Raw genomic sequence first — 22819 nt, 5'->3', positions numbered from 1 at the left:
CTTTTAACCGTGGTTGGAAAGAGGCAGCAAACAGAAAGTAATGGTAATAAATTGACGAAATGTACATCGAAACGCGCAGCCATGACTTCTGAAGATGAAGCTATTTTGAAGTTCCTCTTTGAACAAGTAGCAACCAAGTGATCAAGTGGAAAGCATGAAAAAAGGCGAGCAGAGTCACATAAACATTAGCAGTTTAGTCGCTAATAACTAGCCGGCAGCCACCAGATGAAAGCAGCAATCAATCCTGCCATCTTTTGCAAGTAGCAATGATGCTAACGCCGTACGTAGAATCGCAACTTCAAAAATGATTGCTGACATTATAGGGCGTGTTTATTATTCCTAACTGGTCCATTACTTAGTAGTAGTTCGCTGTGTTATTTTTATTTTATTCTACATTTGCTGTGCAGTAGAATAACTGAAAGGAATGAACGTTAATAAAATGTTGAATTACTCTATAATTATCTGCTGTCAGCAGCAGTGCTTTAAAACTAGCAATTTGAAAGCAATGAAAAAAAAAAAAATGGTTGCCAGTCCGCGAACAGCAGGTACTTGTCTCAACCGGTCCATGACACAAAAAAAGATTGGGGACCACTGAGATAGATGATTTAAATTTGAATGTCTGATCTGGTGTGCGTACAGGGCACAGGTGGACAAATGCCGGATCTACTTAGCGAAGACCGATACCCTGATTTTGCAGATGTCTGTGTGAAAGGGGCTAATCACTTTTTTGAAGACAAACAAAAAAGCCCATTTTCACAGAGAGTTCCCACATAAAACCAAGTAACAAGGATTTTTATGATTGTGTGCGGTTTCATACGGCAACAGCATTCCACAATCAGATGATGTCTTCACAACCCGATTCCAACTTTCCCTTTCACATAACCGTATCTACAGTATGTCCCACCTCTGAACCTACCTCGGAAGACGGGTGGGTACCTTTCACGCAGAACACCGACACGGGGAAAAGATGATTTTGATGGGTGAGCTTTTACGTCATACGGACTCTGTAAAAGGCACAGGTGGCTTAATGTTTAATCTACTCCTGCTGCGTCAGTTTTCCACTTTCCCCTTTTACATAGATGCTCGTGAAATTGCCGGGTTGCCTTCAGTACCTTTCATACAGAACTCTGAAAAACCCAGGTTGACAAGGCTACTCCCTGCAAAAGCTGTCGACTGGGTGAATTGCCAGCATTCCACTATGCTATGATCAGTGTAAAAGGCGCAGGTTGAGAAATCCTGGCTTCTACATTGGGCTCTCTGCGCGAAAGAGTCATGAAACAGTAGAACCCGATGTCTGTATGAAGGGACCCCTCCCTCACTCTGTGCCTTTCAAGTCTATTATAATGGGGTGCCTTCAAAGGAGGATGGATCGGCTTTCAAGGTGTTCGAGACAAAAGGATGCAGAAGTGCAGCATGGCTGTGACGTGGTCTGCTGCTCAATGCTCGACATGTTTACTGACCACATCAATTGGGGACGCTCAGACCCCCCCCCCCCGCTCTTGACGGCAACAAAGGCATTGTAACTCACTCTGTAGAACAATGATTCAAACAAAAAGGGGCCACAGAGAGAGAATTTAGGCTTCCTGCTTTGAGAGGAACATTGAGGAATCATTAGGTCACTTTCGTTCGGATCGTGTGACTGCAAAATGCTCGGAGTACAACTAGCCTGAAGTTGAGTGTATTGTGTGGGAGTCCTTCTTCTTTCGAGTCATTCTTCAGTGAGTCGGAGGTTCCCAGTGTGATCGGAGGCCCCTATGGAGAACAACAGTTTGAATTATTTGGTCGAGATCTGACAATATAAGGGTAACTTGGAGAGTTTTGTGTTTTATGGTGAGTCATCAACTTAAAAAGTAAAATTATTTACAATTTAGCATTGCTTGTTTAATATACTGCACATAAACCAATTAAATCTCTCGGCCAAGTGCACTGAAGGAGACCTGAGAAAAAAAAGACAGTTTGAACCTAAAATGACCACTTTGAAGCAGAATGTCAGACTTTGTGTCTTATCAAGCATGGCTACTTGATGCTTTTTTGTGGGTCTACTCATGATCGACATATCTACCAATTTCATATTGCTAAGTCAAACTGGCTTTGAGGGCTGAATTTTCAAAATGGTCCAGTCAAGGAACTTTTGTGTTTGAAAAACCTTTGTAAATGGCCCTTCAATGGCGTCTTTAACCTCAACTGTCTGATTTGCCGTATATTTTCCGGCATGACTTCTTTAGACTTTTTTTGTGGGTCTACTCATGACAGGCATGTCTACCAAATTCCATGTTGCTAAGTCAAACTGGCTTCAGGGGCTGAATTTTTCCCCTAATTCCGAGGGCCAAGTGTTTTGGCTGAAGAAAGTATGGGAAAGCCGTCAAAACGTCAACTTATTTGAAATAACACCACCACCAAAACGAAGCAACTAGCAGCAGGGAAAACTTCAAACCACAACAACACAGAGACATGTGCAAGCCATCTCATCTCACTGTGCTAACAAAAGGGCTCTCAACGCTTTAACAAGCGCATGGGTCGGCCGCTCCCTCACCTCGGTCGCCCCCTCAACACGAATACGTCCTCACGGAGGCGGATTCACCCCGGGCACTGGAGCTGGCTGTGGACGACACACACACAAACACACGTTACATTTAAATAGCACTGACCCTTCCACAGGCATTCCCATTAAGACCTGGAATGGTGAATAAAAAGTCCTCCTGTGTACTTTAGACTGCCTTCACCTTGTCATCACTGCTTCCTTTAAGAAAGGAACCAAGAATTCCACAGCTGAGATAATGGCACACTATTATGGAAAGCACTAACACATGGGGTGTCCTTAAAAATGTGCCTACATGAAATCCACATTTCCAAGGGTTTAAATTGCACAATAAAAATTATTTTAATGAGCATGTAATACTTTTATCATACACTTCTAATGGATGCCCTCAGCAGATGCATACAGTGTGTTAACTTGTTAGCTGCTAATGCTAATTACTCAACTCTCAAGATCTCCTCAACTGTATTTATAGAGCACTTCTAAACAACCACCATTGTATCCAAAGTGCTTCGTGTGTTTTCTTTATAGTTACTCGCTAATTACTGGTTAGATACAGAAAGATTGCCAGCCGTTTGAACTCTGCCATTTTTGTACATTTTCTCAAAATGGACACCTCAACTGATGTTTATAATGCATGAGTTGGTCTCTAAATTGCTATTTAACATCTGAAACCTGGCGAGGAGCTGCAGTTGGCTGTGATTTTAGTACAATTTTCTCAAAATGGAAGCTGGTTACCAACTAGTTGCTAGTTGGGCACAGAAACCCTGCCTGCCATTGCAGCTATATCAATTTTGTTGCTTTTGTCAAAAAGGACACCTTAATCGATGTGATTAATGTTAACAACTATCTAGCTAGTTGTTTGCTAGTTAGCTCCAGAAACCGAGGTGGTACCGTAGTCGTTAGCTGTCATAATTTTCTCAAAATGGATGCCTCAACAAATATGGTACTAGATACTATATAGCTACAAAGAGCTCGCAAATAGCTCGAGTTAGCTGTGTTTTGTCAAAATTCATGCTAGTTAGTTAGTTGATAACTGTTAGGTGGTTATTATTCTATAGACAGCAAAGGAGATTTGAAGTGTTAATTATGTCTGTGTGTGTGTGTGTGTGTGTGTGTGTGTGTGTGTGTCTTAATTGCCAACAGACGGATAAATAAATGACTGTTAGAAAATCAGAGTCGTTTGTTTACATTCAAATTTGAGCTACAATAGCCTATTTATTTATTATTTTACTTCTATAATTATTGTTGTCATTACTAATGTTTAATTTACGGTGGTCTATGTTTCGAGTTTTATCTTAAATACCACACTTTGTCACATCTCTGGTTGTTGTTAAAGTGCTCTATAAATAATGTTGAGTCATGTTGGTCATATTTAGTGAATGAGAGGTCTTCCTTTTGTGTTCAGTTCTCACGAACAACAAGAATGTTCCTGGGTCAATATGAACCGAGCATGTTTGATTATCTAAAAGTGTTGGAAAGGAACACCGACCCAAATAAACTTGATTTATATCTCATTATCAAGTGCATTGTTCACCATTTCATCATGTAGTTTTATCAAGCTAAGCTGAACCCGTTTTGATCAAACAGCTGTTTTTTCTTACACTATGAGCTGACATTTACATCTCATTAGTAATGCCATTACTAAACATTTACCTGTAGCAGGAGGGTTGAAAAAAATCATATTGATATTATTATTATTATTATCATTATTATTATTATTAAGTTTGACTTCTTTCAAACTGAACATGCTCCTGAATGGCATTTTTAGACCTGACCCAACCCTCAAAACGCACGTGCGCTCACATAGGATGTGAAAAAAATAAAAAAACGCTGAAATATAGACGTTTTTTTTTTGTTGTTGCACTTCCCGCGGTCCATAAGAATGTGTGTTGTTGCAGGCAGGCATGTTCAGACCAGCTGTGCAGAACATACATTGTGTGTGCGTGAGGGATTAGCAACTCAACAGCAGCAGTGTATACTTTCCAGCGACATTCCAGCACAAGAGAAAGTCAGAAATGTGCAAACATGATACTGAGAGATTCACTAAGACTGTAGCATTTAATAGAAATGAGATTTTACCTGTTTTAATACTTTTTAGTGAAAAAGTTTTAAAATAAAATAAACTCCCAAAATAAAAACTAACATAAAAAATATAAAAATATTTAAACTACCTATATTTGTAAAATACAGTTTTGAGTATGTTTGCATTGTTTCTTATTCAATACAAAGAAATATTATGCATTCTAAACCAAGCTTTACAACACATACTAATAAAGATAAATTCAAACCTTCAAATAAAATTGAAGAAAATAAAATATATTTTTAATAATAAAATAAATTGTGCTTATGCATCACTTCTTTCATTAAATTTCCTAGAAATTGGGCTATAAACATAACAAAATATACAAAGTAAGTGTAAAATTAAATAAAAATTGACTAACTTTAAAATTAAGGTTTTTTTTAACACTAAAATTAACAAACAACAAACAATTAATCAGATGAACGTCTAAATTAAATAATGGCGGCTCGAAGGGGCCTCGCCCCCTCTGGCTCGGCAAATCGGAGGCGAGGGTCCGACGGGCGCGAGACGGGCGCGAGACGGGCGCGAGACGGGCACGAGACGGGCGCGAGACGGGCGCGAGACGGGCGCGAGACAGGCGCGAGACGGGCGCTCACCATCACTCTGGACCTTCCTGAGGGTGACGGAGGGCGTGGCGATGGCGGAGGCACGGAAGTTAGGAGGCAGGGTCTCGGCCGAGTCTGAGGTGACGCCCCGGAGGTCCTTCTCGCGGAACATCTTACGCCACGATGGAGAGCGCGTGAATGTCTTGGTGCCGTCCTGCAACCAAAATACAGACTCAGCGTCTTGGTGTGGATGTCTTTGAGTGGTTATTGTGTTCTTGAGAGGGTCCTTTTTGTTTTTGTGAGGTTTTATATTTTGTGTGTGTGTCTTTGTATCTGCAATATTTGTGTATATGTGCGTGTTTTGTGTGATTATGTCTTTGCATGATTTTGTTTGTGTGTGTGTGTGTGTGAGAGTTATATGTGTATGGGTTTGTGTGTTTGACGGACCTCATCGGGTCGCCTCTCGGTTCCCATGGAGATGAGGGAATTGTACTCCTGCTCCAGGAGCTGGCGGGCCTGCAGGACATAAGTGATGGCAGCAGCAAAAATAGTCACTAAATAGCGTGTCTCTTTCTCTCTCTTGCAAAAATAGTCACTAAGTAGTCTCTCTCCCTCTCCCTCTCTGTGTATATCGAAGTTAATGAGAGGCAGCAGCATTAATAGTGGGCAGCACATTTGAAGGCAACCATCCAAGGCATGCACTTACCTGCGTGTTCTGATTGGGTATCTGCAGCAGCAGCGCCAGGTCAGTGTAGTCGAAGGTGTCGTCGAGGGCCAGCAGGGCGCCGTGGACGCCGCTCTCGCGAAGGTTGTCGGCGTACTCTTTCAGGCCCAGCGTCTGCACCCAGCACATCACGCGCTCGTTGGACCAAACCATCACATCTGGGGAAAAAAAAGGGGAAAGTGGCAAAAAGGAAGGAGGTAAGGCTACCTCGGGACACCGTGTAAAATCCTGTTTCTGGGTTTTGTGTGAAAGACAAATATGGAAAAATGCTGTTGAAAGGGGCTACAGTGAAATCAAATAACTATACATTTATCTTTATGACTGCTTTTTTGTTTGTTTTTTTCCAATGTCCTGGTCTTGGTTGCCAAGTGGTTTAGTTGTAAAATGATGACAGCACTTAAAGGCAATAAAAGCGGGGACAAACCAAAGACTTGCGATGATTCCCACATGGCTGGAAGCCACTTTCGAAGCAGCAACGTTGTGTGCAATGACGATGTGTGCGATTTTCTGTGGGAAACGCATGCATATATTGACATCCTCAGACATCATCGCAGTCCTGCCAAGACATGCTGCCTCATTATGTGCAGAACCGTGCTACTACAAGTGAGTTGAAATTATAAGATTCCACCAGAGTACCTAATAAAATGGCAGTGGAGTCTTCTCTGAACAATCTCAGAACCGTTGGCAAACAAATGGCCAAACTAAAACCTTCAAAAAAATTGCAATACTATAATTACAATCTAAGCGCTAAAATGAGAGCCATCTGAAAACAAATAATTCAGTCATACTAAATATGAGGAAAATATATATTTTCAATCGCAACTGAACCCATTTACCATTCAGCATTCAAACTAAAAGAAAAAAAAAACTACTTATACACTCATATGTAGAAAAACTTTTCAGCTGAGTCACTGGTATCTCAAGGCACCACTGGGCCAGATCTTCTTACGGGCACTTTTACTAAACAGGAGCTGCCTCGTGATGAGAAACATTCAACTGCTTCCTTCAACAGGACGTTCAAAATGACTAATGAGCCACACACTGCTTCACCAGAGATTTCCATTTCCATCAAATTTCCATCACACCGCGTGCGAAAGGGGTCACAAATTTCCTCTCACAAGACAATAACACAGCATGAAGAAACAAACGCAGCTTATAAAAAAGGGTAACGAGTGTGAGGGTTGCTGGCGGTAGTGGTGGATGTCGTCTTACCTTTGTTGTGGTGCGCGCTGTCCTCCCGCCGCCTCTCCAGCTCCTTGCGGTCATAGTTGAGGCGCTTCAGGCACATGATGCCATAATGCAAACTCACCCTGCAGGGCCAGAAGGGAGAGGTGAAAGGTGAAGGTGTCAAAGAGATAATTTTGCATCCTTTGACTGGCCCTGTGAGCAGGCTTGGAGACACACACCTGAGTCGAGATGGCTGTCTTGCGAATGTTAGAGCACCAGAGCTGAAACTACACTTCAACTACACTATGAGGTGACACAATCTTGGACATTATGGGACACTATTGGATAAAATGGGACATATTGCGGGACAGTACAAGGCACTACAGGATAAAATGACCCACAGTCAAATATAAGAGGGCAGGCAAGTGGCTTCTAGTATTATGTGTGTGAATATTTCTCAACAAGAATTCAAGCCACAAATCCACTTAAAAAGATGGCTACTTGTAAAAAAAAGGGATAGAAAGCAAGACCGCCCTGGATTTATTGAAGACTTGTGACGTATCTTTTTTTTTTGTTTTGTTTTTTTATCATGAATACAAGAAGTGCATGCGCGCGCACACACACACACACGCGCACACACACAAAAATAATCAAGCTCTGAAAATTATTAAAATTAACTACATTTATGACTGACTACATTAAAAAAAAAAAAACAAATCAAAAGAACGGGACATACAGTTATTGGACATTATGGGACACTATCTGTCAAAATGGTGAATAATGGGTCCTGATAGGGCAAATAATAGACATTGTGGGAGACGATGGGACCAAATGAGAGCTAAAGAAGCACCATGGGACATGTAGGGAGATAATGGGGCATTCTTTAATTTCAGGTCGAGAAATGAGGTCGAGCTGTGAGTGTCACCAACTCGGCTCAACAATTTGAATGTAATATCAAACAGAGTTGATCTGAAATTCTACCCCTCGAGGGACGAGTAATCTAACGGAACTCCCCCATTGTCCCTTACCTGTGGAAGCTGTCCACCATCTTGAGTTGCCCTCTCAGCTCCTTCTTGGTCAGGTGGTCCAGCATGCGGGCGTCCACCAGTGACTCCATGAAGTAGCTGCGGTACTGCGGCAGGCCCAGGCTAGGCAGCCAATCGTTGCCCACCCACTCGTGATTCATGTCGCCGTACGCCAGGATCTAAACGGAGACGTTACATCGTGATCGATGGCCGACAGTCAGGTCGTCTCACCGAAACACGACTGAGAAAAGAATGCTGTGCTTTTTTTGAATCCAGCCCACTGAGCATTAATTTACGTTGGAATTATCTTGTAATACAGTATTTGCTGTGTATTAATTTTTCCCTAAATTTGGTAAGAGTGAAGATTTTTTTTCACAACTTATTCCAAAACTGAGTCCATTTTTCGCTGCTGTTTTAGTGTACAAAGGCCAAAGCCATTTCTAATCTAAACTTATCTCGTTGGCACCATGTGTTGCTGTCTGCCTGAAAGGCATAGAGCACTACACAACCACTGCAATTTTTCAATTCATGAACCTGAATCTCATTAAATAATTATCTGATTCATTGTAAATGACAAATATTAGTACCGGTATAATAAAATTTTAGAAACATACATTTTTAATATCCATTTTTTCTCAAATGTTTTTTTAATTGAAATGAACTATTTAAAACATTTTTACTAAAATAAATGTTTACATTTTATGAATTCATAGTGAATTGGCTAAGTTATTCCTAAATACTTTTGGTAAATTATCATTAAATGAATGATAAATTATTATTATTGTATTATTGAACTTAACCAAATTTACATAAAATACAAAAACATTAGTAAAAGAAAAGTTTTATTTGTTGATAAAATAATTGGCAAATTTATTCTAATAAATTATAAAAGATGTTTTTTTAAATCAGTTTATTTTCTTATTAAAATAAACAAATATCCATCAAATGCAAGAGTTTTAGAATTTAGATTTTCTATTTTATTGAATAGCTGGCTGATTCATTGCAATTAAATTCACTATAAACAGTCAAATAAAAAGTAACAATTATTTATTCCTTTACATATTTTACATCCATATGTAACTTTTTCCCCCCTTTATCTATTAATGACCTGGCCGATGTGCCCATTTTAAAATGCAAATGTGGTTCATGAGCACATAAGATGGTGTGTTTTTCCTCACCTGGTCCCAGCTGAATTCCTTCAGCTCCTGCAAGGCCGAGAGGAGAAGAGGGGGTGGATAAGAGAGAGAGAGAAAGCGAGGAGGTGGCGGTGGAGGAGGTGGCGAGGAAGAGAAGGAGGAGGAGGAGGAAGGGATGAAGGCAAAGCAGAGGAGCAGCCGGGGGAAGAGGAGGACAAAGGGAGGAAGAGTGTGTTAGTGAACGGGCAATTAGCTGGAAGCGGTTCACAGTGAAACGGCAACCAGAGGGACAAGAAGAAGAAGATGCTCGACACTACGAGACACAACCACAGAAGAAGAAGAAAAGGAGGAGGAGGAAGGAGAATCATCAACATGGATCTTTAAAAAAAAATTAATACATTTAAAAATAAATAAATCAGCAAGAAATATTCAAAACTAAACAGCTACAAATAGAAAAACTATTAAAAATACACATACAATTAAAAATACATAGTCAATACCTATTAGGAACAAATAAAGAATGACGGGCACTAACCGGCGGCTTGATTGCTGCGTTCAAGGACTCCATCTCAGCATGGGTCATCCAAACGTTGCTGGTCGACTGCAGCCCAAGGGGAGACAAAAGCAACACAGTGAGATGACAACACTGGATTGCCTTGAAGGACACTTACACATTCTAGCTTTCCTAGAGTTAACTTGCTTGTATCCCAAGACTCAAAGAGTAAATACATGCGAGTATGAGTTGGATTTTTATGCCAATTTCCAAGAGGCACACGATAAAAAATTGAGTATTTTTGATGTTTTGATTGAGGAAACTTTAGGTTCTCTTTTGGAATTTTTGAAAAAGTACTGTTGGGAAATCCGTGCAGGCTTTTTTTTTTTATATCATTGATGTTGACATTTATTTGTATTCTGCACTATATTATTTTTGTTTTTACTGAATTTGTTTTACTGGAAATTCTGTTTTCCATGGGCATTAATGTGTTTCATCTGTGAACAATTTATTCGTCATTGTGGAATGGAGCCTTTGTTAACCACCCAACTTGAACAGTATCCTACTAACTTTAAGTCTTCCAACCCTATGCTAACCCTAAACCGACTAACCCAAATCCATCATCCCTTGGTTATTCATTTAAGGAACAAAATTATTTTAGAACACCGTTTTGTTTTTAAAGGAAAAAAAAAAGTATCTTCAAATCAAGACGTTTATTTTTTTGCCTACAAATCACTACTATTGGTTTGTTGGAGGTCCTTTTGATGGATTAATAACCAATTAAAGTTTTGAAAACAGCTTAAAAACAAAACTATTAACTCTGTTGCATGTTTAACTGTCTGAGAAATACTGTCAGACTCTGCTGCTTTCCTCACTTTGGGGAGCTGTGCAACATTATGTCGCCTCAAAATTGAAAGTAGTTTACTTGGATACTTTTGTTAAAAATGGATCGCTGGACTCGCTACAGTGTTTCGGTGCAGAAGGAACTCGCAAGCCTTGAAGGAAACTAACTAACAAACTAACCGCCCGAAACTACGAAAGTTGACGTAATTATTCAAAGAATGCTCTGGATGTGTGTGCTGCGTTTGCGGAGGCTGACCGAGCGAGTGCTGGCAGGGGCCGAGGGGCTGGTGAGGGAAACCATCTCCTGGATGGCGAGCCTCAGCTTAAGTCGGTGCAGCGGGTTGCTGATGCCGATCTCACGCTGGATCTCCGTGTCCGACAAGTTGGCCATGATGGCGCCGCTCTTCACGTTGGCCCGGCAGGCCGCCACGTACCAGGCGGGCATGCCCACCCACAGCTGGTAGGAAGGAATGTTGGCAACATGGTGAGGCCAAAGAGGACTTTGGAAGGGGGACTTTTAACAAAAATCGAGTACCTCCAGCCATGACACGACAGTGGGACCATCCCAGGATGCGAAGGGCAAACCTTGGCGACACGCTTCTTCTAAAAGCTCGTGCCTGAGTATATGAATATGAAATATGAAATATCATATGTTTTCTTTTTAGAGAGATGCCACTCACTTTTTCTTGCTGCGCCGGTCTTTGTCTGCCGGCCCCAAAGTACCAGTTTTGTTCATGCCCATGACGTCTCCGGAGGCTACATCTTCAGAAGGCGTTGATGCTGGTGGAGGCACAGGAAGTTCAAAGTAGCTGTAAAGTTTCTTTCAAAAATGTTGATGTCAAATTTGTGCATCGGTCACTACTTCACTTCCCACACCAACTTACCAAGTGAGGCCGAGCCGTCCCGTCCAGGCTGTCCCATCCTGCCCTTCTCTTTCTTCCCAAAGAGTCGTCCGATAGACGACTTGATGCTCTTCTTCTTGCTGGACTTGTGCAGGGAGTCCTGGCTGCTGTTGGAGCTGCTGCCATCTGCTGACAGGCTAAAGGGAGCACGGCTGGGTCAGAAGGCTTTTAAACTCATGAGTACACATGAGAAAAGCGGAAACGACCCATCATGTCTTACCTGCGGAACTCACGGGGGTCGTCCAGCAGGGCCCCTGGGTGAGTGAGGGTCATCCTATCCAGGCGCAGGGCTCGCGGCGTGGGCGGGGGTGTGGAGTCGAGGAGGGCCAGGGAGCGCTCGTCGTCTCTGTTGTTCTGAAAATGTTAAACAGTGACACAATAGTATCCCACTCCAGATCGTCGGCACAGTCAACACAATTGGACCAGCTCATTCCCACTGCACCTGTCTGTCGTTCTCACGGGCCGGCGAGTGGGGCAGGCGCGGGGTGGAGTGTCCCGAGCTGGGCGGCGATGGCGAGGCCAGGGTGGAGGAGGTGATGGAGGATGGGATGAAGCCTCGCCCTGTGCCGTCCCTCCCCAGTGAGGACGGCGGGATGGGCGGACTGTCCAGGGCCACGCTACTGACGCGGCTCTCAATCTCCTCAGCCCGCAACTCCGTGTTCTCCTTCTCCTCCTGGATCAGCCTGGAAAAGGAGTTTCATTAGCATAGCTTAGCATGTAGCCTGAAAGTTTAATGAACAGTCAATCCCACCAGGCTTAAATGTTGTGTTCCAAAACTCGGAAAAAGGACAATTCCACCTCAAGAATTTCAATCTCAGGAATCGATTTAGCGTGGTTTAACATGTAGCCTTGAAGCTCAACTCCCTCAAGGCTCCCATCTTACTTGATCTCCTTGTTAATGGCCTCCAGCTGTTCCTGCAGCATGATGGCCAGCGTCTGAACGTCCGTCTGCCCGCTGGGTGACAACAGCTCGGACCCGAAGCGATGGTCTCCGTCATCCTCGTCATCCGAGCACACCACGTCTACGCCGTGGTCGTAGCTGGACCCCAGCAGCGCCCCCGTCTCCCAGTCTGTGTACTGCAAACACACACATCCACGAATACTGTACCATTAAAACAACATTTTTTTCCCCTATACTTATGTCATATTTGAGCTTCAGCTTCGAAAGGGAATGCTAAGATGTCAGCTATTGCAAATAGACACTTTTTATTGCGCTTCCGAGGGCTGATCAATGGTTGGAAATGTATGGCATGACACTTAGGCAACCATGTAGTGATTGATTCTGAAATTTGAAATTGAGGCTTTCACTTTTGTCTGAACTGTTGGTTTATAATATCTTTTTTTATGTGAGCACAAGTGATGTCACAACTTCGACATCAAGATTTTCATGTGAGGCTTTGTGTCGGAATTCTTGATTTTAAAGATTTTTTTTCTACACTCACAAGGGCTGCCCAGTGTGTGGAAGTGTATGGAATAACGTACTGTAGTGACTGAGGCTCAATTTTTATGTAAAGACTCATAGAAATACGCGAGGGAAAACACGAGTTCATTTTCCAAACCCACCTTGGTGGAGTCCTCCCTGGCCGAGCTCCATCGGGCTCGAAGGCTTCGCCTGCCACCCAGGGAGGTGTTCCCGAAGGTGTCCAGGTGAGTGGTGGAGCCCATGGGGAGGGAGCCGCCACCGTGGGAGTACCTCAGCTCCAGAGCGCTGCCGGGCAAAGATCGACTAGAGAGACAGAAAGATGAGATCCCAGATAAGAGAGCGGATGAAAGGTTTCATTATAGTGACCCGTAGGCAGGAATGAAGTCATGCGATGTAAAGGCAACATGTGAGTGCACAAAAGAATGCAAGTACAGAATGAGTATGACAAGCTTGTAGTGAACGTTTAGATTTTTTTTTTCCCCACCTGGAATAAGAGCCTCCGGGCCGGGCTCTCAGCTGATCGAGTTCAAGTTGAAGGCGCTCCAGCTCTGCAATGAGCTGGTCCTGATAGGTGGAAGACACGCAGCCAGGTGGTGAGAAAGTTAGCATAAAAATCTGAATGTGAATTTGGAGGGCAGACGTAGCCTCACCTTGTTTGCTAGAAGGTCATCCTGAATTTTTTTCATGTTGGACAGCTCCTCAGAAAGAGTGTTCTGCAAAGAGGGCAGACCACAGGCTTGATTATTTCATATTGACAACACAATGGATGACAGCATCACAAAACAGTTTCCATAATGGAATCAGAATCGCTAAATTCTTATCAACTACCATCGCTAAACATCACACAATCACTGGATGATGATGATGATGATGATGATGACGGTGGTCGGGTCGTGAATTTTTCACCTTCTCCTCCAGGGCAGCCATCCTCTCCTTGAGGTGCAGCTGCAGTCTCTCGTTGGACTCGGACAGCAGCTTGTCCACCGTGTCCGAGAGACGCTTATTGTGTTCGTCGTTCATCCTCTCACGCTGCCTGGCCTTCGGGGCAAGGGAAGCAAAAGGAGGATAAAGGCGCGCTGGAGGAAAAGCATTCATAACAACCCTTGCGTTGCACACGAGATTGCCATCTTTCGCTTTTGAAAATTACAGCACCTTTGTGCGGCGCCACGGTCAAGATGGCGGGGACGAGCCAAGCGTGACTCACCCTCTGCAGCTCCTGGTTCTTCTCCTCCAGTTGCGCCTCCATCTGCCGTAGTCGCTCCTCGAAGTTGCCGTGGCGCTCCTCAGCCTGGAGGAGGAGGAAAAGCAACATGAGGAGGAAGTGGGAGGAGGAGGAGGAGGAAGATGAGGAGGCAATGAAGAAGATGAAGAGGAGGAGGACAAGGTGGAAGAAGAAGAAGGGGAGGAGGAAGAGTGGGAGAAATAGGACAAGGAGGAGAATGAGGGAGAAAAGGAAAATCAGGCAGAGGAAGAGGAGGAAGTGAAGGAGGCGGAGGAGTAAGAGGAGGAAGATGAGGACGATGATAATGAGAAGCAGGAGGTGGAAAAGGAGGAGGAGGAGGGAAGAGGAAGAGCAGGAAAGGCATCAGCGCGCTATCATGCGTCCATCCTGCCTGGACACGCATCAGGCTAATTTGTGTGCGCTGAAGCTGTTTGGCAGCATGGCTTGTTTCTTTTTGGCAGCCCTCAAAGAGAAAAAAAAGGGTTTTCGGGAAACGCCGAAGCTTCTTTCGTGACGTGTCAACTGGCACCACTCGATGTAATAATCGGTTCATTCAAGGCCCTGTTTCAACGCACATGTACAGTGCCTGTGCCTTGAAAAACACGCTGTCATGTATTTTGGGCACACAATAAAAGTATGAAACATTTTAATTGAACCCTTTTCCGTCTCCGACATAATCATTGTCGTTTGAGTACACTGACGTATTTGTGCTGTTGTTGCTTTCGTACCTTGTTGAGGGCAGCTACCCTCTGCGCCAGCTGCGCTTCGATCTCGGGCAGCGTCTCGGCCCTCTGCAGGGTTTGCTGCAGCTTCTGCTTGGCGTCGTCCAGCCGGTCCTGAAGCTGACGGTTCTTCTCCTCACTCTGCCAACCGACCGCAGCATTTGCGTGGGGCGTTAGCATGTAGCCATGCGTGCTAAGGGCAACTCATCTTCGTTTTTGTCTTGCCCTACCTGGCGGTGGAGAGACTCTTTGCTGGCCAGCTCGTTCTCCAGCTTGTCTTTGATGTCGTGGAGAGACGTCGCCTCCCGCTGGGCGCTCAGGTACCTGCAGGCAGCAGGACGGGCGTCAGAGAGGATAACGAGGAGATAGAAATACAGAAAGACGTACTGCACCTGCGCTCTAAAGTGGTGATTCTCTCCTCCATGTCTTCTCTCTGACATAGAGCCTGAGAGGTTTAAACAAAAACAATGACATCGTCAGTTTTTGGAAGTTCAGCCCGAGTATAAGATCAAAAATCAAAATGAGGGTTTTAAAAGAGGATTAGGGTTCGGATGAGTGTTTTAAACAAGGTTTCCAAATTGGATTTCTAGCCATGGTTGTGGTTTTGAACAAGGCCTAGGGTTTAAAAAAATGGCCCAAGCACATAAGTGTATCTGAAATGCATTGCTGAAGTGTGATGTGACCTCCTTGACGTCTCGTTGCAGTTTGTGGTTGGCTTCCTCAGATCGCGTCAGTTCTCTCCTGGCAGATGTCAGCTGCTCCTCAATCTCGCCAACCTGACAAGTGGCACAAAGATTATATGACTCACTGCAACCTCCACCACCTGGGAGAGGATAGAGTACTTATTTGCACATAGTATAGCGTCCATCCAGTTTGAGTTGTAGTATGGGGTGTGCGGTACCTGTCTGCACATGAGCGCCAGCCTCTCCTTGAGCTGCCCCAACTCGGATCGCTGCCGTTCAATCTCGCCCTCGCGCTGCCGGTCCACCTCGCCATCATCCAAGATGGACGACGGCCCGTTGGGAAGCCGCTGGCACCATAGGAAATAGTTCATATGATCCGAACAAACAGGAAGGGGCTGAATTGACATCCTATGCAAAGACACCTTTAAAACAATTGCTGACTACATTTGCTACACTCTAATGCGATACAAAAATATTGTGCTGTAAACTTGGGTAGGGTTTCGATACAAAGTGAAGGTTTAAAATTAGGACTTCAAACACAAGTTAAAAGTTTGAACTTTTTTTTGGCGCTTTATTTTCTCCCATTGGGTTTCGAGCCAGAGTTTGGTCTCAAATTAGGGTTTCAAGGCCAAGTTAAAGTTTTGAATGAGGTTTTCAAACCAAAGGTAAGTTTTAATCCAAGGTTAGGGTTTCAAGCCTGGGTTCAAATTGGGTTTTTAGGCCTTTAATTAGGTTAATTGTTCTCAATTGTTGACATTCACATCATTTTATACTGTACACTATTTCCTGATTTTAATTTATTCTATTTTTTTATGGGTAACTTGAACAGACCTCTTTGTCAAGTCCCTGCTGTCGTCGTTTGATTTGCTCGCGTAGAGAGACCACCTACAACAACATTGATAGAACACGTCATGAGTGCCTGCAAGGGTCCGGTTTGTGTCCAGCAAAGGTGGGACCGACTTCCTGTGAGGACGACTGCAGCTCATCCTCCAGCGTGGCCACTCGCTCCAGGGCCACACGCAGCCTCTCGCGGACCTTTTCATCCAGGGCCTTGTGGTGCTCAAACAGGGACTTGAGAGCCTTGAGGACCTCCACCTCGCTGGAGACCCCCGCGGGAGACTGAGCCTGACGCTTCACCACCGTCATCCTCAGGCTGCGCTCGTGACGCGACACCAAACACTCCAGGTGCTCCAGAAGCAGCTACGACAACGACACAATGACCCCGTTACACACTGTGCACGAATCAGTGGTGACTCAAATTGAGATGCGAATTCTAATCCACGGCGATTAGTCTGACAAATATGGTACACATCAGTGTTTCTTGAACTTTCAAAATTATTGTCAGCCACTATAACATTATGCACAGTTTGAACATATGCATCGCATCTAATTAATGTTTAAATTAAAATACATTGCACCTGAATAAATGCTTAAAAACCAACAAGTTATTCAACATTAAATGTATTTTACTGAAGTTCGATGTCCATTCATCCATCTTTCTTTGTGTGACGTATGCGCACTCACATCCAAGAAAGAGACGCTCTAAAGCGGCCAAGACAGCCTGAAGCCCCAGCGCATGCTTTGATTCATATTTTCCTTCCCTTCTCGCTCTTCCATTTTTCTCTGTGTGACGGGGTGTACGCATAACTAGCTAGCTAGCTAATTACACGTCGCAGGTGCGGCATAACCACTGATGCAAACAAAGCTCAAATTTTTATATAATGGGGGAGAGACGACTCATCCCCAACAATGAAGTGTGTCACTGCGCACCATTTTTAGCCCAAACGTGGAAAACGGAAATGGTAAACGATTTTAACACTGTAACTCTGCAATCATTGACATACTCATATCAGTAAAATTAACTGCCTTTCAAATTGAAATTCGGTGGGCTGCGTTTTTACCGTTATCAATATATGTGAAAATGACCCAAATGTACAATGTATAGAAAATAAAACTTGTACTAACTCTTGTGTTGTTGCGCTCGGCCTTGAGCTCTGCAATCTCCTCCTCCCGTTCCAGCAGCTGCTCCCGGCACAGGTTCAGCTCTTTGGTCAGGACTGCAAATTCCTGCAAGGAACCACAAGAGGGCAGTATTTTATTTGTGGCCTTAATTTGGTGGAATTTTTGGCTTCAATTGTCCTCTCTCTCTCACACTCTCTTATTTTATTTTATTTATTTTTAGAAAACTACAGGTTACAACTACAAACAATACAATACACTGGGTTTAGCAATAGTTTTAGCCCAAACAGCTTCCTTTTATTTGTAGTTATCTGTGGGACTTTTATGTCCGCCAAAAAAATAAAAAAATGCTCGCAATAATTTTTTTTTTATTCCACATGATGAGACATTTAATGAGAGACGATTTTTTTCTTTTCAACATTTTGAGGCCACCTTGTTGTTGAGTACTGTTAAAAACAAATGTTGCAACAAATAAAAAAGTTAAAATAAAAATGTGACAGAATGATCAATTATAAATATGACAATATCAATAAGTACCCTTACACTCTGAAACTAGATATCAAAAGGAAGTCAAACAATTTGTTGAGCCCGAAATTATTATTTTCATTGCACAATAACCCAGACTGTGCGTGTGAGTATGTGTGTGTGTGTGTGTGTGTGTGTGTGTGTGTGTGTGTGTGTGTGTGTGTGTGCGTCTTTGTATGCGCATGTTCAACATGAAAATGAAGTGCCTGGGGGTGAAAGGGGCCAGCGCCTTGACTGACTGGCAGCATTCTAGGTGAATTATTGTCAAATTGTGCAATTATGTGTAATTTGCTTTAGTGTGATCCGTCGGCAACCACGGCAACTTGTCAACAAAGAGAGCAAGCAAGGCATGCCATGAGCACGCATGTCACTCGGATTGACCTGAGCTGACGTTAACGCTCGTCCGACATTTTCACGTGTACGTCTAATCGTGCATGTAATGCAGTCATATCTGTTTGAAACCCGAGTCGCAGCGAAGCGGATGAATACATGTCGACTTTGAAGTAAGGAACCTCTGTTTGAAATTGGATTATGACTAGAAATCTAAAAAAACAATGCAACGAAATCACAAATCACTTCAGGAAAGGAAAAGACATCTGGTCACCCAGGCTAACAACCTGTTTAGTTTTACCAAAAAAGAGATGGGTAGAAACTTGAGTCGCATTGGAGTGACTGTATAACTAGCAACTTAAGACATGAAATCACACTTGAGATAGTTATTATGTTTCTATGGAATCTAGAGAATGAGTATATTTTAAAAATAAGATTTATAGACATGCCCTTTAAGAGACATATTGTCATCCAGGCTAACAAGCTAGATAGTTGTTCAAAAAAAAGAGCGTGTCAGAAGCCCGAATTGCAGTGCAGTGGATGAATATATGCCGACTGAAGTCATGAAATGGCAATCTAACAAGAAATGTACCGGTACATAAAAAAAAAAAAAAAAAACCAAAACAAAAAAAATCTGATATTGTCCACAAGAAGACATCTGGTCATCCAGGTTAACAAGTAAGCTTATATGCAAAAAAAAAAAAGAGACAGGTCAGAAATCCACATCACAGCAACGTGGAAGGAATACATGCTGGCTGAAGTGATAAACATCCCTATTTTTAGGAAAGGAACACAAGTTGGAAAAAAAATGAGAGGACGGTTGTCTGACAGATGGCCAATTGTGGGCCCAAAAGGATTCTGGGAGAATTTTTGGGCCGAGTTAAAATAAAAAAGCTGGTAGGAAGTGCATCACGCGCTTTCCGTACCCTTCTCGCTAGTTTCTGCGGCCTCCATTTTGTATCAAGCGTGACACGCCACAAGATGATAATTATTTTCTCCATTGCGGGGAAAATAAAGGTTTTCTTATCTTTTCTTATCTTATTTGCGCTCAGTGATGTTTTTTTTTTTTTTTTCATATGTTCTCTCTCTCTCATCCAAACTCACAGAGGTTGGGCACAACGGAACTGGACAATCAAAAATAAATAAATAAATAAAATAAAAAGTTAATTACTTTACTCAAAAGTCCATTATCTTAAGGCTAACGCCCAATACCAAAAGCCATTGATGGGCTAATAAAACTAGCACCAATGTAGCTGTAGATATGAACTTCTAATCAACTGCTTTTTGAACACAAATGGCGCAGCAAAACATGCAGAGAGACAGTATAAAAATACTCATTTCTGTGTATTCTTTACCCTCTTTGAAAAATGATATCACAGCAGCTTTTACAAAAATGATACAAGAAGATATTAATTTTTAAATAAATGTGTATGCGTGAATTAAGCGTTATAAGCATTTTTTTGGTCTGGGTAAGGGGCTAGGGGAGGCAATTGTTCCAACCTGTGGCAGAGCGATGGAAAGCTGCCTCTGTAGTGACTCCTTCTCGTGTCCAAGCTCTCGTAGTCGCAGGTGGGCCGTTCCCAGACTGTCCTGGGTCTCCCTCAGACTCTCCAACAGCCTCTCTCGCTCCGTCAGCATATTGACCATCAACGACTCCAGGTTGCCCGTGCTGCCTCCTTCATCACCACTGTTGCCGCGGGGATCCCGGCTAGCATAGCTGCCCATGCCACCTCCGATACCTCCGCCAAGTCCACTGCCGGATCCCGCCGGCGAGGACGAGCCACCGCCACCTCCGCCGCGGCCATCCTCTGAGATCGTGGGCATCACCTCACACATCATATTGAGGCCTGTCTAGGGTTTGCTTGGGAGGGAGGAAGGGGAGAGGTGATCCGGCTGGGTAAAGGGTAAGGTACGGGGGGAGGAAGGCCTCGGACCCCCGGCCCAGGTTTTTCAGCAAGGTCACAGAGGAACCTGGATATGGACAAAAAAACACACTCTAGTTTCCAGCATTCCCTATGCTAGGCTTTTAAGTTGTAATATTGAGAGAGAAACGAGAAAAAAAAAAAGATGAAAAAAATGCATTAAAATGAAGGAAAACAAAAATAATCTTTTTTAATAAGGCTTTGCCTGATGCTTGCGGCCTCTTCTCACACACTCAACGAAGCAAACACCTGAGGATCTCTACAACTAGTCGATCGCGATTGACCGGTAGCACTGGCAAAGAATGGGAATCTGGAGCGCTAGGAGAAGCATTTTTAAATGGTACATGTGAGCTACGATTGTGATGTTCATGCAGTTAACACGCTGCAAAAGTGAGTCCCATGCCTCCGCATTAGGTTTCTATCTACTAAGGTAGGCAGTGAGTTTCTACTTTCTTTTTGTTTCATTCGTGTTAGGGGCTGTTATGGCTGTGGCTCATCATGCCATGCATGCATGCGTAAGCACACGTGTGCATGTGTGTATGCGTGCACGTGCAATAACTGGTCAATCTAGGACGTTGGTTACTCAAAAAGTAGATCTTCAGTCAAAAAAGGGTTGCACACACCTGCTCCACGTTGAAGGTGAAGATTTGGAGTTTTAGTTTGAAATACAACTTCGGGCAAACCAGACCTTTTAACTCCTTGGCATTAAGATGCCAAAAGGTGGCGCTAAATAACACTTGTATTCACTTTTGGCTAAATAGGTGAGTTTTTAAGACAATACCGGAAGATAGATTCACCTAAAATCTGTGAATAAGAAAATAATTCCAAACTGCAAATATGCAGGTGTTGACTCTACACATACTGGAAGGTCTCCAAGCCGAATTGAATTGGGGTCCACCCACTTCCCTGTTTGATGTGTTTAAAAAAATATCTTCATGCAGGAAGTGCTCGCTGAAAGCAGAATATCGCGATAACTCCACTGAGAGCGCGAAGTGGAGGGAATGGGGGGGAGGGGGGCGTGCGTTGTCATGGTGGAGATCGTGCGTGCGCGCGAAAAGACGTCTCGAATGGCGGCGTACAGACACCCCCCCCCCAAAAAAAGACGATATTTTGTGAGAAAATGCGGCTGTTAGGGTGTTCTTGTTGCCAGGGAGGATCTGGGTGGGGGCTGTGGGTGGGGGGCGGCTCGTCGAACGGTCCCAGACGTGGCGTAACGCTGGGAGGTGTCAATCATCCTGTCGCCTAGACGAAGCCTAATTAAGACATGGGTGACATTTCAAAATGGTGGAAATGGTTATTTGAGCTGAATATGCCAACGTCTGTTCACCCCTCGCCCGCCCATATAAATAGCTGGATGGTAAAACAGCCACCACCGATGATGATGATGATGATGGTGGTGATGATGAGGATGATGATGGTGATGATGATGGTGAAAATGAGGAAGATGATTTCCGGGGCCCGCTGGAGCCGCCGCGGTGGCTTCTCGTTCTTACCCGTGTCATGGTCCAGCGAGGACAGGAACAAAAGGAGGCCCTCCCGCCTCTATCTTGACCGGTGGCGGAGTAGCAGCCAGTTGACCACGGTTCCAGCCCGGTGAGGTTACTGAGCAGCCCGCTCCACATCCACATCTCCTCCCTCCGAGATGGGAGCGACGGTACCCGGGAGGTGTGTCAAGACGGACGCTCTGCGCCAAGGCTACATCCGGAGCTGATGTCGCAATAAGAGCACTTGACACATAGGATGAATAAACGCATTTAATGCTGTCATTTCAAATGATTTTGTTTTATGGCTACAAATCCACGTTTTTGAGAGTGAGGTCATGCATGAAATAGTGAATGACTACTAATAGCAATTGCATGTTAGATTTTAAAGTATGATTGTAACGTGCAGTACTTTTTCAAATTCAATCCCTTCTAATGTCCGGATCCACTTTTGAGTTATCTATCCAGCTAATTTCTACCTCTCAAGGAGGAGCCCTTTATGTTTTTACAGTTAATTGCAATTATTCAAGTCACCGGTCACTCAAAAATTCTCACATTTTTCAAACAAAAATACCCAATTCGAAGTTTAACACTGTCGAAGTGTGTAAAAGTTTACCTACCTGTCAATGATATGTGAGTGTTTGTTTATTTGAATATAGTTCTATTGATGATAGTTAATCTGCTAATTTAACCAAATACAGGGCCACATTATGTACAAGTCACTCAATTATTAAAATAATAATGAATAATCCTTTATACTTTAGCCCTCTTTTTAAACAAATTTTACATTTGAATGAAATGCGCTTTATGAATTAAAATATCTTATCATTGTTACCTAACACAGTACCGAAATGAATGTATAACATCTACAACAAAAGTTTAACACTCTTATTTTGAAGCCTGTGCTCAACACTTTCCGCCCATCAACTTGACGTTTCCGTGCACCTGACCGCTTCCTGTCACGTCCCTCCCCGCATCTCCATCACCTGTGAAATGACGTCATCAAGCCCCGCTTCTGCTTCTTTTCAACACGTTCAGGTACAAAACGAGTCGGGTTCACTTCTACGGCACCATTAAAATGTTGTACTTAAGTGTTTT

The 22819-nt window shown here is 43.5% G+C and overlaps 1 protein-coding gene across 2 annotated transcripts; it reads right to left on the bottom strand.

The window, feature by feature from the left end:
- Positions 1–723: 723 nt before the first annotated feature.
- On the bottom strand, positions 724–21966 carry ppfia3 (PTPRF interacting protein alpha 3). Of its 2 annotated transcripts, XM_019889845.1 has the most exons (31): positions 21734–21964; positions 19819–20289; positions 17470–17571; positions 16465–16704; positions 16336–16389; positions 15723–15851; positions 15505–15597; positions 15214–15266; positions 15052–15145; positions 14828–14962; positions 14082–14165; positions 13784–13915; positions 13528–13590; positions 13362–13441; positions 13018–13180; positions 12338–12531; positions 11897–12137; positions 11675–11808; positions 11437–11591; positions 11233–11332; positions 11088–11169; positions 10809–11009; positions 9752–9817; positions 9259–9285; positions 8084–8259; positions 7101–7198; positions 5871–6046; positions 5612–5680; positions 5216–5378; positions 2534–2599; positions 724–1752 (listed from the first exon to the last, which is right to left on the bottom strand). In XM_019889845.1, exons 2-30 carry the CDS (start codon positions 20155–20157, stop codon positions 2547–2549), a joined length of 3696 nt encoding a protein of 1231 aa, XP_019745404.1. In that variant the 5' UTR covers positions 20158–20289; positions 21734–21964; the 3' UTR covers positions 724–1752; positions 2534–2546. The 2 variants fall into 2 exon arrangements, with proteins under 2 accessions (XP_019745404.1, XP_019745405.1); XM_019889846.1 differs by lacking the exons at positions 724–1752; positions 2534–2599; positions 5216–5378; ... (1 more) ...; positions 5871–6046; positions 7101–7198 and having other exon boundaries at positions 8100–8259; positions 9259–9529; positions 21734–21966.
- Positions 21967–22819: the final 853 nt, after the last annotated feature.

This window comes from Hippocampus comes, unplaced genomic scaffold (assembly GCF_001891065.2).
Source record: "Hippocampus comes isolate QL1 unplaced genomic scaffold, H_comes_QL1_v1.1 scaffold326, whole genome shotgun sequence".
Lineage (NCBI taxonomy): Eukaryota > Metazoa > Chordata > Actinopteri > Syngnathiformes > Syngnathidae > Hippocampus > Hippocampus comes.
This window is presented reverse-complemented; position numbering and strand designations above follow the sequence as displayed.

Coding starts and splice junctions, on each gene's coding strand:
- ppfia3 (XM_019889845.1), bottom strand. CDS start 20,157: ATGATGTGTGAGGTGATGCCCACGATCTCAGAGGATGGCCGCGGCGGA. Junction 13,916..14,081: donor AGAACCAGGAGCTGCAGAGG/GTGAGTCACGCT, acceptor CTTGCCCCGAAG/GCCAGGCAGCGTGAGAGGAT. Junction 8,260..9,258: donor AGGAATTCAGCTGGGACCAG/GTGAGGAAAAAC, acceptor GTCTCCGTTTAG/ATCCTGGCGTACGGCGACAT.